The sequence below is a fragment of the Callospermophilus lateralis genome, chromosome 1 (genome assembly GCF_048772815.1).
Source record: "Callospermophilus lateralis isolate mCalLat2 chromosome 1, mCalLat2.hap1, whole genome shotgun sequence".
Taxonomy (NCBI): domain Eukaryota; kingdom Metazoa; phylum Chordata; class Mammalia; order Rodentia; family Sciuridae; genus Callospermophilus; species Callospermophilus lateralis.
This window is the reverse complement of record NC_135305.1, coordinates 55,420,975-55,436,961: the sequence shown is the minus strand read 5'-3', so window position 1 is coordinate 55,436,961 and position 15,987 is coordinate 55,420,975. Positions and strand designations below refer to the sequence as shown.

The following is a 15,987-nucleotide window of genomic DNA, read 5'->3' as shown; positions in this document are numbered from 1 at the left end:
CTTTAGGGTGTAAAACAGTAAACTAGAAAAATTTCATGTCCTTTAAATTAACCAAAGTGTTTCTAGTCTCACTGTGAGTCAGTCGATTGAGAATGCATGGCCATTGTGTTCTGGACCCTGATTTCAATTCTTGTAATTACCAGTTGATTTTACGTGGGTGAAATAATGCAAAGGTCTTTGGGTTGTTTGAGAAGACAGAGATTCTGGATAATTTTAGTCTTTATTAGAAAACGAATTATAGTTCAGTATTCATGTTAAAAATGTAATGCTAATTACTAAATAAATAGAATTTTAGAAGTAAAATTTATTGTGGCCAAGTGAGCAAAAGGAAAAACAGAGAGCGTAAGGAAAGTTTTACTAATCTAATGGGAGGCAGGAAAAAAGAACAAAGAAGCAAATACAAAGCAAGGTAAGCAAATGCAAATTAAAAGAAAATAAGTCCACATACATCAAGTAATCACAATAAATATAAATGGATAAAACTCACCTATTAAAAGACATTATCAGATTGGACTTTTAAAAAAGCCAGATATACACTGCTTACAAGAGAGACACCTAAAACAAAATGACACAGAAAAGTTGAAAATAAAAGACTAGAAAAGATAAATGAGGCAAATACACACTGATCAAAAGAAAATTGAGTATCAATGTAAATCAGATAAAAATAGAACCTGAGGCAAACCATAATTGGCATGAAGACACCACCTGTTAAACTTCTATGTGCTCAGTTGCACAGTCCCTGGATTGTAAAGCAAAGGTGTCAGAGTTACAGGAGAGACTAGCATCTTACAACCATCAAGGGAGATTTAAAACTCCCTGCTCAGAAAGAACAGAGCAAGCAGAAAAGAGTGGTGAGGATATACCAGATTTGAACAAAATAATATATATGGAATCCTTCCCCAAAAGAGAGATTATGTAAGATTTCCAATTGTACAGGAGACATTGACAAAAACTGGATGCTAACTAGTCGCAAAGGAAGTATCTGAGTTATAAAATGGATAACATACCTAACATTCTCTGATCACCAAATTTAAACTAGAAATAAAAAATAAGATAATAGTAAGGCCACCCTCTTACCACCCTCTACATTGGAAATCTAAAACCACAAGCCTAAATTAACACTTGGCAGACAGTGCGATTTTATTCTGTGTGGCCTAGTTGCTATGGGATCAGGTTAATTTACATGACATTTATCAGGAGGATGGCAAGATACAGGAAACTCTCAGACCATTATAGCTTCATTATTTTGAAGGGATGTGCACAGGTTAGTTACAACCTAGTCCTGTAGCTAGAAGCTTCTGTTGGCACATTCCCCAGCCGTGGCCCTGTTCTGCCACACTGTACCCATCTTTTCCCACTTGCCAATGCTGGCTGGATTGATAGATTGTCCTTGAAGTGCTCCTGGCACCTGGGAAAAGGTGTTATTCAACTGACGTGGCATCTTACAATTAATGGTATCCTGGAATTGAGAAAGTACCAGAGTTAATAGTGTGTATGGGACTTTCTGTTTGTTCTTCCATAGGGCCAAGGACTTCTGAAAAATGACTGGGGACAGCTGCATAGGGGATACCTAGGAAAAAATGGAGGTTCCCCTGTATCTTGAGAGATGAGCTCACTTTCCAAGAAATTCCCCCAAGCAAAACCAAAAACAGCTGGATGTGTCTTCCCCTGGCCTGTGCTGCTAGTCCAATACAATTCCAGTACTACTTGATAAATCAAATATTACAAAGAAAATCTAGGGTTAGGGGTGTAGTTCAGTGATAGAGTCCTTGCATGTATCAAGAAGTCTGGGTTCAATCTTTAGTAAAACACACACACACACACATACACACACCAAACAACCTAAAAAAGGATGGAACACTGGATCATGTTAATATCAATTGAACCACACTAATGACAGGCCTGCAAGTTCTCTGGACAAGCGAGGCTGAGGGCAGGGGTGAAAAAGACAAAAGACCATGGCTCTTCAGCCTGTGCACTGGGTACCATGGAGATCAAAAGAGTGCAGTGGTTTCTTGGCTGTCACAAACATTACAAGCCAGAGTAGAGAGGGTCTCAGGGCAACCCCTTCTTCTCTAGGTCTTTCTACTGATCTCCCACTATCTTTGCCACTTTCACCCCTGCCCCCTGGACAGCAGCTGAGGCAAAAGGTGGTTGTAAAGGCTGGAGGTTCCTCATCACCAGACACCTTAGAGTGTCACAAGTTGTGAGAATATGACAGAGGAAGCGAGGCTGGGAAAGTGGTAGGATTCTGATGGAGCTACTGTCCAGCTCCTGCCTCCCTAACTGCATAGGTAAACTCCACCAAGAGGTACATCGAGATAGCTCCATCACTAGGATGTCAACCCAGAGCTATCAGTCAAGCAGGTCACTGAGCTAGGGGTCCGTCAGGGTCAGTGTCAAGGCAACCTTCATATTAATGAAAATGCTGTACTTGGTTAAGAAGGTTAGTGTTTATAAGAAGGTTATAGATGGGGTAGGGCAGCCACTTACAGAAAACCATGGGCAGGATGCAAACTAAGTCTTACTTGTTCTAGAAATATGCACTTCTGGAAAAGGCTCAGGAATTTGAAAAAATAATTCAGGTGGAGAAAAGCAAAGTATTTGTGTTGCTAGTAAACAAATAAATCACAGGGTTAGTAAAAACAACAACAAACAACAAAAACCCTCACATCCAACCTTAGATAGAACTCTGGGATCCCAGTGTTGTAAAACAAAGACTACGCCTGCTTTCTCTGGAAAAAAATTATGATTCATTCCATGTGAAGTGGGATTCATCAGTGAAATTGCTGACTTACTCTTTCATCATTTATTCCTAATTTACATTCCCCCCCCCCCCAACCAATGCTTTCCAGCATGTCTCCTATGCAGCATTCCTCAATTTGCACTTATCTTTCAGAAGTGCCTGGCCTGGGAAAGAGCAGTGGAAAGTTCTCACACAACTGTGAACACCAGGATTGCCCAGACTTCAGGATGCCATTCACTGCAGGATGCCACCTCCACTTAACAGCCCACTTTCCCAGGGGAAAAGCAAAGGAAAATCTGTCCTAGGAACAGTCCACATGATGGGAAATAGCAATCTGACTTTGCAAATGAGACGACTCAGAAGCTTCTTCAAAGACCTGTGCGTCCCAAGGCATGCCTCCATTGGGTCCCTACGGTGTAACACTTAACGCAGGGCAGCTCTTTGTGACTTTCCCAAAGGAAAACTAGGATAGTGGAGTGGGGTTTCAGCATCAGGGCGTGAAGTGACAATCGTGAATAATCAAAACTACCCTTGAAAATCCATCTGCTTAGAAAGTATAGTGTACATGGCTTGGGGGATGGTGGACTCTCTCCATAGCCAGTTTTTCCTCCAGGATTAGAGAAGATCTTTATTTCTCTGCTCAGACATCAAATGAAGGAGTGGGCTTCAGTTTGGGGCTGGAAGGACAAAGATGCATTATTGTTACTGTAGCCAATTGCATGTAGATGACTTCCGATAAGAAACAGGCAATCTAATGTGAAATAGATACATTTTTGGTTTCCACCACAAAAGCTCTGGAGGCTTTGATAGCTGAAGCTGCTGTGAGGCTCCAGGCAGCGGGTGTTGACACCCTTTCCCAAGGATATGTGCCTACCAGAACTCTTGCTGTCTGGGGACTGACTTGCTCTTCCAGAGAAGGAACATTCTGGGAAGTGCTGTTCTACTTGTTGCTGAGGACGGGGAGAATTCCAGAGTGACCTTTGAATCAGCACTGGCAACATTCTTTTCTCGGATTTAAATAAAGCAGTGACTGTTACCCTAATTCTTCTCAGTTGATGCAGCTCTGAGGAATGGAATAGAGCAGCCTGTACAGCAGGACATGCCAGGGATGAGTCGGAAGTGGGAGTCACGTTACAGCAAGACCCTCAAGAATTCAGCTGTGGTCAGGATGAAAGCAGCGGCCCTCCAGCGATTGCTGAGGAAGGGTGTTCACCCTGCCATCCGCCTTTCCAACTGCATCTGAACAGAGAGGATCATTCTCTTTCAAGTAGCCAGATCTTGCAAATGAATGTACTCCCTTTACACGTGGCTACTGGCTTATTCGCAACTGGCAAGCTACTTTTCCTTCTTTGTGGGTTTCTTTCTTTCTTTTCTCCAAAATTCATTTTTTTTTTTTTTTAAAGTCTACTGAATGCCAATGTTTTAGATCCAGCATTCACTGGGAATCTAATGGTGAGCATGACAGAGTTCCTGGTACTTGAAACTCCTAGTGTGTGGGTAGGGGAGGGATAAGTAAGCAAGTATTTGCAGTGGCCATCATATTTGCTAATATTGGTGAAGCAGAAAGTGTCAAAGGCACTTGAATTGGGGATCAGAGGATCTTTCCTTTTGCCTGTTTGTCCTAAACACTGTGGGTGTCTACGGGAAGTCAGGAAATGTGCTACATTGCTGAGACTCAGGGATGCATGAGGCGCAGTCTTCGTCCTCAGCAACTCCCTCCCGGTACAGGTAATTCCACTGAACAGCAATTGTCCTACTACAGGACACAAGGAGGCACCAAAAGACACAGGATGGCACAGAGGTGCCAACAGACAATCTGGTTGAGTGGCAGCTGACTAAGCACAAACAGATCAAACACTCATGGTGCTGCCAACCTAAAAAGGGGTCTACTGGTCATGCAAAAATGAAGCCACCTGCCCTTGCAAAAAAAATTTCCAAGACACAACTAAAATGGCTACTGTCAAAGTAAGCAACCTTCAGGTGGCCAACCTAGTGACCCCCCCACTCAATTTCTTGCACTGGATATGGTCTAAAAAGCACTTTCTTCTCTTGGCTTCAACATCTCCACTCTCTATTCCTTTTCTTGCCAAATAGCTGGTCATTTCCCCTAAATTATCTCTAAATAAAATAACCTATCTGCTCCCTTATCCAACCCAATCCAATCCAGTCCATCAGTAAATTCCGTCAGCGAGGCTTCCAAAATGGATCCCAAGTTTACCCTTTTCTCTCCACCTTCATGATACACCATGATCTATTATTACTAACCATGCATTACATTAGCCCCTAACAAGGTTTCCCAGGCTGCACTGCAGTCAGAATGAACTTTGGAAAACATAAATGAGATTATGTTTCCCTCACTCAGCATCTTCCAGGGTCCTCACATCACACCCAGAATAAAACCCCACTCTAGACTCTGGCCTGCAAGACACTTCACTTGTGGTCCTTGCCCACTACTCTGAAGCCTTGAAGATGCCTGTTTTTGTTTTTGTTATGTTCTCTGCTGCGACGAACCCTCTTTACCAGCTCTTCATATGGTTTGGCTGTGTATTGTTTTTTATTTGACATATCCAAACATAAACTTCAAGAAGGCTAAGACTTTCTCTGTCTTGTCTCCTCTGTGTCTGCAGCACTAGAACAATGACTGCCATATAGTAGGTGTTCAATAAATCTTTTTCAAGTAAATGAATTAAAATCATGAGCCTCGGAATAAAGAAATCCAAGAGATTCAGACTTCAAGAAACAGGCTTTGGGGGCTGAGGTTGTGGCTCAGTGGTAGAGCACTTGCCTAGCATGTGTAAGGCACTGGGTTTGATTCTCAGCACCACATATAAATAAATAAAGGTCCATCAACAACAAATAGAATATTAAAAAAAAAGATATAGGCTTTGATGAGTATAAGTAGATTTTTTTAAAAAGTTAAAAATGAACTCAATATTACTGAAGTTATAAAGATCCTATTAATCTATCTTTAAATTTGAGCTGAGCCATTGTATCTGGGGTAAGTTTTTCTGCAACATTTCTACTCAATTCACACAACTATGCAAAAAAGGGAATTTTGTTGTATAGTGAGGAAATTATCTACCATTGAGGGTCTCATGGATCTGCTTATTTGTTGTTGATAATCAAGAAACTGCAGATAGAATGGATGGGAGAACACGTGTGGTACCCATGTCACCTCTTTCACAAGCTTCCTTTATTTTTATTTTCTTATATTTAAAAGTCTATTTCAAATGTTGTGGTTAGGACTTTAAACAGATTTGGGATTATCAGTTTATTCCTCCTTTCCTTAAAACTGTGGCTAAGTTCTTCACCCAGGGAAATAATCAGATAGGATCAATTTCACAGATTAGGAGGGTGTGAAGGAGAAACAAAGCGCCTGTCATTTCTCTAGCATACTTTGTAGGATGAAAATGAGCTTCCTGCATCAAAATTTAGTTGTGGTGGTGCAGGGAGTCTAAGATACAGAACATTCAACCAATACAGTGGCGAATGCACTCTGGGGTCTAGGTTGGAATCCTGGTTCTGCCACTTACCCTGATCTTGAAGAAATTTCCTAAATGCTCTGAGTCTTCCTTGCTTTGCTGAGAAATAAGGATAATTCAATCATAGCATCTTAGGGCAGTGACAGATAATGCATTAAAGGGCCCAGCACATAGTAAGTACTCAAAAACTATATTAGCTTTATTGTTACTGTTTTTATTTTCCCTACGTGCAATTAAAAAAAGAAACCAGGGTCTGGGACCAGGTCAAACTGCTATGTTCTTGGGCCAGTATTAATTCTAATTTGATCAGTAGCCAAGTTCAAACTATAAAAATTTAAAGTGGAGAAAGTGCTTGGGACCTGGAATGTAGCTCAGTGATACAGTGGTTGCCTAGCATGCATGAGGCTCTGGGTTGAACACCTAGCACTGAAAAAAAAAAAAAAAATCTAAATAAACCCTAGTCCTATTTAATTGTAGATTCTTTCAGTTGTAATGTTTGGTTTAAGGTTTAATCAGTTATCCCATCACTTCTTTCCTTAGCCTTAGGATCTATCATAGGGATTTCTTTAAGATGTATTGTGTGATTACACTTCACTAAGGACCATGGAAAGAAGAAGAAGAAAACATGATTATTTGTGATCATAAAGTGCCTCAAAACTATGTCAATACCAGGAGTTCATTCTGGATCTGTGATACACTGATCAAATTAAAGTTTTAAAAATCTTAATGATATCAAGGTTGCCAGATTCGCATGCCCTTGCTGTGGCTTATTAATTAATGCTGTCAGGCATGATAAAGAATAGATTCAATGAGAGCAATTTCTTTTAGTTATTTTATACTTCTCTGGTGTCAAAAAATTCAGTTTTATAAAACGGACAACTGACAATCACAACAACAAAAATTTTATCTCAAAAAGCAAATCCAAGTTAATTGACAAAAATCCCCAAGCTCTGTGCCAGGGCCGTCAACACCTTCAGAAAGGAGGTCCTGGCAGGCTAATTAGCTGGTGATGGGACCTTGATGCCCCAGGAAGCCCAGGGGCACTGACACTGGCTGGGACTCACTTTCTCTTGGGCTCAGAAGCACAAATGGTTTGTCACTTCCTCAACCAGAGGTCACCTGGAGATAGAGAGCACAGAAAGAACAATAGCAGGAAGCCTTGGAATCTCATTAATTAGGCTCCCATGTGTAGCACTGCTGGGTGGGCTGCTGCCGGTACCCAACCAGCCTCGGCATCTGGATGCACACAGAAGAGCAGGTGCCAGCCAGGACATGCCATGCCGCGCTCCAGGAGCAAGTCACCGTCACTCATTTATTTTGCGGCTCAGCCTCTCTGCTGTAGCTCACAGTTCATTAAATTCCACTGCATCACCATCAACATGCAAAACAGCTACTTGAAGGGCATTCAAAAATACAATCAGAAAAGGGAATGAAAAATCCTCTCCGAGAAAGAAGGAGAAAAATTGAATCCGCTCCTGTCTGTTGAAAGACATGTTGGTTCCTTGGTTCTAAACCATTAAAAAATAATGATAATATATTTGCAGTGCCATCCAAGGATTATCTCTGAGGGGTGGGGTGTGGTTCTCTGCTCAGAGGGTGAGTGCTAAATGGGGTTGAAAAATTCTATGGGCTCTGTATAATTTCTTTTGCCTTTTCTTTTCCCCATTATTTTATTTTATTATTATTATTATTTTATTTTACACTTCTGCATATGCCTGTGGTGGGGAAATGATTCTGAGGACCAGCTCTGTGTGAGTTGAAATAGTCAACTTTCTATATGTGGCTGTGATCCCACAGAACTTACCTCTGGGCTTAGTGTGCACATGCTTTGGGAAAAATAATTAAATACAGAAAAGCACAGACTATGATATAACGAATGGGGCATGTCCTGTTTTGTGGTGGTGGTTCTCAAATGAGGGTGCTTTTGTCTCCTAGAAGATATTGGTAATGTCTGAAGATGTTTTGGGTTGTCCAGATTAGGGGCGGGGTCTAGGGATTTGGCTCAGCAGTAGAACCTAGCATGTGTGAAGGCCCTGGGTTTGATTCTCTGCACTGCAAACAAATAAATAAATAATAAATCTAAAAACAAACAAACAAACAAAAAAACAAATAAAGATTAGGAACAGGACAATGGCTGCTATTCTATCTAGTAAGCCATAGACAGGAAAGCTGCTTGACATCCCATGACAACATACAGGATGTCCCCACAACAAAGAATCACACATCCCAAAATATCAATAGAGCTGCTGTTAGGAACCCATGCTTGACAGTAGGTAGCTAACATTAGAAAATAAGGACAGAGAAAAATTGTTTTCCTTTCACTTAGGAAAGTCCAACAATTTCATTAATGTTCAACCCAATTATAAAATTATAATTTGAACTGACCTATTTACTTTATCTTTAATTATGTTTAGATGTGAGGGGTTCCCCAAAAGCTCATGTGTGAGAGACAATGCAAGAAAATTTAGAGGTGGAATAATTGAGTTATGAGAGTCTTAACCTAATCAGTGCATTAATCCCCTGACAGAGATTAGATTAACTGAGACAGTGGTAACTGCAGGTAGGTAGGTAGGGCGTGGCTGAGGGAGGGGTGTGCCTGTGGGGTGTATTTGGTTCTTGGTGGGCAGAGCTGTCTGCTTCCTGGTGTGAGGTCTGAGCGCTCTCTTCCATCAAACCCTTCCACTATGATTTTCTGCCTCCTTTCAGGCAGTGAAGCTGGCCTCTGTGGACTGAGACCTCTGAAACTGTGAGCCCTCAAATAAATATTTCCTCCTCTAAAGCTGTTCTTGTCAGGTCTTTTGGTCACAATGACGAACAAGCTGACTAAAGCAAATTACAATATTCCAAAGTGACTAAAAGAACACTATTATTAGCAGTAGTATTTTTTCCACCATACACACCTCATACCTCCTTGCCTTTGTACATGTGTAAAGAGGGTACCCCACCTCAGTATTCCTTTTGAGGAAAATGGCCTTAGCACTCGGTCTAGGTGGAGGTTAGGTTCCACCACAACACTGACACCAGAGGGATAGTCACAAAGGACTTTCTCTCCCTCCACAATACCACAGGTGACAATCTTTTGGACAAGATTTCAATATGGATCTCTGAAACTCATCACTATCATTTTTTCTTAAAGTAAAGCCTTGTTCTACATTGTGCTTTCCATACGCAAGCAAGTTCCTTCAATCATCCTGAAGACCTTATGAGATAACTCTGACTCCGTATTAAGAATAAGGAAATGAAAGCACAGAAACTCTAAGGAGCCTGTCCCAGGTCACACAGCTGATCAGGGATAGAACTGGGATTTAAAACTAAGCAGACTGATTCTAGAGAGGCTGCACTCAACCGAGAGACCCTTCCAGTGCACTGAGCCACACCTTGGGAGGACAATCTGGGATAGACAGAGATGCCTGCTGAGTGGACTCAGGCCTTCCAAGGTGATGCTTTTTATTTTCTTTTTCCTACAACTATCCGGACCATGTCAATCCATCTAAGGAAATTCAGTAATAGAGGGATCCCTCCAGATCCTAGATTTTCTGGGTGGAGGATTGAAAAGTATCTCAAAAGCCCTTGGCACAGACTTAGAAGCAGACTCAAGGAGGCTGACACAGGAGGCAGGAGCATGGCTCTCAGAGGTCCTCCATCCCCCTGCTAGAACAGGGCTTCCAAGCAGTGGCTGTGTCTGCTTTCTGTCTGGGACATCAGCTTTGGCAGTGTCAGGGGCAGGACTGTGGCCAGGCGTGCTAGGGGGCGTCACAGTACCCCTGGAAAGCACCCGGGCAGAGAACCCAGAGACACCTGAGCTTCATGGTGTTTCCGATGGAGCCACATTTTCTAACGAAAATGTCAAGTACTATCTGCTGGGCCAAATCCTCGGGGCTCCTGGCAGATGTGATCGCGTTCAGGCCGACAATCCTTGCCTCCCAGAGTGAGGGAAGCTCTAGATGAATCAGAGGCGAAAGTCCACGGGCTGACCTGAGCGCACATGCCCTGAGACGGGCGGGGAACGGAGACAGGAAACACTTGACTAAATTGGTTTTCCCATTTTTCATAAGAAACTTTTGACTTAATAAAAAATAGCCACATTTGATTGACAATAATAGCTACCCTTTCTTTATTTCCTTACCATGCGCCAGAAAACTATATATGCTGCTTTTCAGAGTAACTCCACAAGGCAGGCACGGGCCTTCTCATTTTATAGATGAGGAAGAGGAGTCTCTGAAAGGTCACCTCATCAGCCCAAGGTTACACCCCTAGAAAATGTCAGTCAGGATCCTAACCTGGATCCGTTTGACTCCCAAATTCATGATTTCTCCATGATGGTATCCTATTTTTCACATTGCTATGGTGACTTATGATATAAGAAGAAATATATATTTGGTCTTTGTTCCCAGTTGCTGACACAGAGCAGCTAAACCCTTGTAATTTCTTGAGTGCTGGCATGAGGGGCACATCTGTTTTTGTATCTGGTTTTGGTTCCCAGTTTCTGGACACTGAGCTTTGCAATCTGTGGAGTTTCTGTAGGATAGTGAGAAGACTAATAGCTAGGTCCCCAAAGAGGGTTTTTTTAAAAAAACTTTTATTTATTTTATTCCTTTTAGTTGTTGATGGACTTTTATTTTTTATTTATATGTGGTGCTGAGAATCAAACCCAGTGTCTCACACATTTAAGGCAAGCGCTCCACCACTGAGCCACAACCCCAGTCCAAGTTTTTTTTTTTTTTTTTTAAGTATCTTTTTCAGTTGTAGATGGACACAATAACAATACCTTTATTTTATTTATTTATTTTTATATGGAGCTGTGGATCCAACCCAGTGCCTCACACGTGCTAGGCAAGCGCTCTACCACAGAGCCACAACCCTAGCCCCCCCACAGAGAGTTTTAAGGTGAGGCTGAAGATTGAGTTTATCACCAATGGCCAGTGTTTTAATCAATTATGGCTGTGTAATGGAACTTCCAAGAAGCCCCTCAACAACAAGAGTTCAGAGACACTTCTAGGTCGGTGAAGGCATCCACATGTTATTCGGGTAGCACCACAATTCTATGGGGACCCTTTCAGACCTTGCCTTATGTGTCTCTGGCTGTTCATTTGCATCCTTTATAATAACCAGTAAATGAAAGGAAAATGTTTCCCTGAGTTCTATGAGTCATTGCAGAAAATTATCAAACCTGACGAGGGGTTTGTGGGAAACCCCAGCTATGGTCAACTTAGACATCAGTGTGGGTAATCTGAGACTCACTGATTGTGACTGGCATCTGCAGCAGGAGGCTATTCTGTAGGGCTGAGCCTTTAACCTGTGGCATCTGCACTAACTCTGAGTAGCTATTGTCAGAATCAAATTAAATTATAGGACACCCAGTTGGTGTCCACAGAAATTGGCTTGGCATGCAAAGCCCACATATTTGGTGTCAGAAGTGTTGAGTAAGGGCTGGGGTTGTGGCTCAGCGGTAGAGCGCTCGCCTCGCACGTGCAGGACCCTGGGTTCGATCCTCAGCACCACATAAAGATAAATGAATAAAAGTATTGTGTCCAACTACAACTGAAAAATAAATTAAAAAAAAAGTGTTGAGTAAGAAACAATTTTTCTTTAACTCCACAACTGACTGCCTACACACACACACACACACACACACACACACACAACACACCCCTCCATTTAGCTTGAAAGGCCAGTATACCAAGGTCTTGAATGCTGCCATGCCCCCGTGATGAACTCATTTTCTGGGTGCTGGGAGTACAGAATTGAAAAGGAATCTCCTGGTGCTGAAAGCAGAGACAGTCCACAGACAACTGCGTGGCAGAAGGTGGCAAGCGGCACAGGAGAACAGAGTTCTATGGATATCCAGAGAGAGGAGTCCCATCCCCGATGGGGGCAGTGTGAGCAGATGAAGAGAGGGGAGGAAGTGAACTCCAGGCCTCGCACCACTCATGTCCGGACAACCCTGCCAGGCAGGCTGACTAACCCATTCTACAGATGAGCAAACCGAGACGGAGAAGATGAGCTGACCCTTCTAAAGTCACAGAGTGGGGAAGTCCTGTGAGCCTTTGTCTGACTCCAAAGCCTGCCATCTCCATTACGTCAACAAACGTCAAGTGATGCTCTATGGAGCCCTGGTGGTGGGACTGCAGGGGAGTCAGAAGAAGGCCAGGTGGGTGGGGCTTGAGCCCCGCCCCAGTTTCACTTCAAGAGCTTCGCTTTCAATATTTGTGTATAGAGAGAGGCGGTGAGATGACAACGCAGCAGGCACTTCCCTCACTGTTATGGAGCTGCGTGTGAAATCAGGCTCAGCACCTGCCCGGCTTTGAGGCCCCGGGGGCAAGACACTGAAATCTCCTAAGCCATAGCTTCCTCAGCTTCAATGGATACCAATTCATACCTCCTTCACAGGGCTGTTACATGCTCAAAGACATGGAAAGCACTTGGCACAGTGCCCGGCCCTGGACACAGTGGAATTCTTATTAACTTGCTGAAGAGAGCAAGGGTCAGTCATCACACAAGGTGAAACAGCGGAAAAAGACAGACTGGTAGGGACTGAATGTCTGTGTCCTCCCAAATCCATACGCTGAAGTCCTAACCCCCAATGTGACGGGGGTGGACTTGGGAGGTAACTACATCATGAATGGGGTTACTGCCTGTAAGACAGGGGCCCCAGGGAGCTCTCTGGTCCTCTTTCTGTTACATGAGGATACTGTAAGCAGGTGGACATCTGCGACTCAGACAATGGCCCTCACCAGAATCCTGTCATGCTGGCACCCTGACCTCAGATGTCCAGCCTCCACAACGGCAAGCAACGAATTTCTGTTGTTTATAAGCATCCACCTCTGGCATTCTGTTAGAGCAGCCTCAACTAATCATGAAATTATAGGAGAAATTCTTAGATGAACTAAAAAATACTCCCCCGAAGAGTTGCCATGGTTCTGAGCTCTGCCTCGCATTCTCTCCCAGTCCTGATAAATATGGGTCTTGGATTATCGGTACGCACACCTGGAAGAGGAGAGAGGCTTCAGTGCCTCAATTTGCTGAGCTGTGGTTATGTCCCCACTGCTGCCTGTCAGTTGGCTCAGCAAGAAACTCAGTGGAGACCGGGCTTCGAGTGATGAAGTCAGTAACCCCAAAGCCCCAGACTAATTTTCTGCCACTGCTCAGAGCAGGGCGCCACAATGCCATTTGCTTTCCCATAAGCTGAGTCTTGGTTCTTGCACCAAAAGCCCCAAGGCAGAGGGAGGCATGTGTATCAGCCACACCAAATCCTAGAGCTCCTCTGCTAGCCAGATAGGGGTTTTGCCCTTCAGCAGATTCTGCAGGGCAGGGGGATGCCAGGTCCCTTTTAGGGTACTTCTATCAAAGACGGCAGGCAAACTAAGTTCCCAGTGAAGGGTTTGAAGGCTTACAGTACAGCACAAGCTCCCCAGGGCCAGGATTTTCACTTGTTTTGTTCACTGCTGTACCCCAGTGCCTAGAGTGGCGGCACAGTCCTGTGAATGGATGAGTGCACGGTGACCACTTTCGGGATGAGCTCCCGGCTGCATAGTTATGAGGTGCAAAGAGGCAATGGAGCATGGTGCTCCCAGGTCATTCATGGAGCACTGGTGGGAACTTCTGATCACTGCTCTGCTTTTGATACCCCCCTGTCACTTCAGCTGGAGGCACCACCACCGGGCCTCTGACGGTTCCCCTTCGGAAATGTTTGACCCTGTCTCTCTTCCAGGAGGAAGACAGGGCCATTTGCCACAGAACACTGAGCAAGAAGGTCAACTCATGCCCAGAACATGCCTGCTCTTTTCACACTCACACTGCCAGGAATGAAAATGTTGGAGATGGGTACGTCTACAGGAGTTACCTCCTCATGGAAGAGACAAGGAAACCAAAGTCTGGAGACGTTAACCAAGTAACCCAAGGACAGAGTTGGACTCTGCCTCCCACTGGAGCTCTTTACACAGCACTTCCTAGGGCCCTGTCTCTGCTTTGTCCTGTCAGTCTTGCCCCTTGAGCTGGGTTCTCTTTCTACATGTTACAAGCACAAAATACACCTACAATATATACACAGAGGCCTTGTATATACGTAGGTATATATGGATCATATACATGTGTTCATGGATGATATTAGTATATACATACACTATTCTATAGTCCCAAACACATTCAATTCTTTTATCCTTGCCTATTTATTACAGCATGGTGATAAATAAAGGGATGGGGGAAAATCAGAAATCCCCAGTGTGAGAAAGGGGAAATGTGTCATTTGCAAAAGCTCATTCAATATTATAATTGCTTTTTTTTTAAAAGTACAATATTGGATGTGCTTCAAAACTTTAACAATAAAGCAGAATTTACATTCATCAAAAGGGGCTCAGGAATTCATAAAACATTTGGGAAATACTGCTCTGGACTTACTGTCTATGATGGCTTTGGCTATCATCTGGGCCAGCTCCCTGTTCAAGACAGGAAACTTCCACCCAGTGAGATTCAAAGGCTTCTTGTCTAAGACAAGCTGGCCGTTCATTCATGCCTGAGGGAGTGGCCGTGTGCACTCTGTTGTTGTCCACAGCACCTGCGCTGAGTGGAGAGGGGTGGGGTGTGCTGCTGATCGACTGAAGGAACTTATTACACCAAGGACGTTAAGATACAGAGGGAAAGCGAGTTCCCAGACACAGCTGGATTTTTTTCTTTTTTTCTATTTTTTTTTTCAAAGAAAAAGGGGGATTCTTGGAAACGGATAAGTGGAACCTGAGGTTTTATATGCCATTTCCTGGGGTCAGCATCCAATGGCCCATGCACTGGGCTACCTTTGGCTCCAGCCCCCTTATGTGAGTCTGGGAAACTGCTCTCCAGTCCCCTGTTTCAAGAGGAGAAAATGTCAGGCTGCAGGAAGGTGTCCTCAAGCCACTGCTCTCCCCTCCCCTTGGTTACCTGCAGAGGTCAGCAGGTTGGGCGGATGGTTTCAGTCTAGCCTCATCTACCATGCAAGTTGCAGGTTTTCTCTCATTTTTTCCCCCATAGGACCGAGCATTTCAGCAAGAGGACTACAGATCCTAAAACAGTTACCCTGCGAGCAGAGGCAGCACCCCAGGAAGAGTCTACCCATAGCCTTGGGCAAAGACAGACACAGGGGGGCCCTGTGGAAGGCGACTGTGCCCGGAGTGGCGGCTGCCTGTGCCCCTGCCGGGTGCAGGAGTCCACTTACCGCAGTGCGACTGGAAAACCTGTGGCTTGACGACCTGATTACAGGCACTGCACACTACGAGATAGAAGTCGTCATGTGCTGGATAATGGCCAAATAAGTGCATATCTGTGGGGAAATGAAAACAATGTTTTTTGAAAAAGCAATTAAGTCTCAGAAGGCATACAGTTTCCTCTTGGAATTTCTTCAAGGACAGTTTTTCAAACAACACACGCAGAAAGGCAATCATCTTTACTAAAGGAAATGCAGTCTGTCACAGTGCAGCTCCCCAACTCTCAGAGAAGCAACTGCCTCAAAGAACGCCTCTTTGCACCCCTGGAAACAGGCTGAGATGACAGTTGGTCTGGTCAGCGGTGTCAAGGGCTGCCTGATTACATGCTGGGGGATGATCCTGGTGGAAGACAGAACCCAGGTGAGGCTCTTTATTTCAGGACTGTGGGGATTCCCCCAAGCCTTTTCCTATTTCAGCAGTGGTCCCTTAGGTGAGCGAGAGGGGAGGACTCAGCTGCGACTAGCAAGAGGAGTCAACGTAGCCCCAGCAGTCACCTGATTTTCCCCATCACCTGTGGGAGACA

The 15,987-nt window shown here is 44.0% G+C and overlaps 1 protein-coding gene across 6 annotated transcripts in view; it reads right to left on the bottom strand.

The window, feature by feature from the left end:
• The window catches only part of Atxn7l1 (ataxin 7 like 1), a 236,872-nt gene that overhangs the window by 139,357 nt on the left and 81,528 nt on the right, over window positions 1-15,987 (bottom strand). For all 6 annotated transcript variants that reach the window (XM_076834751.1, XM_077110607.1, XM_077110618.1 and 3 more), the window contains exon 3: window positions 15,416-15,520. In XM_076834751.1, coding sequence (XP_076690866.1) covers window positions 15,416-15,520 — 105 coding nt within the window. The remainder of the gene's footprint in view (window positions 1-15,415; window positions 15,521-15,987) is intronic.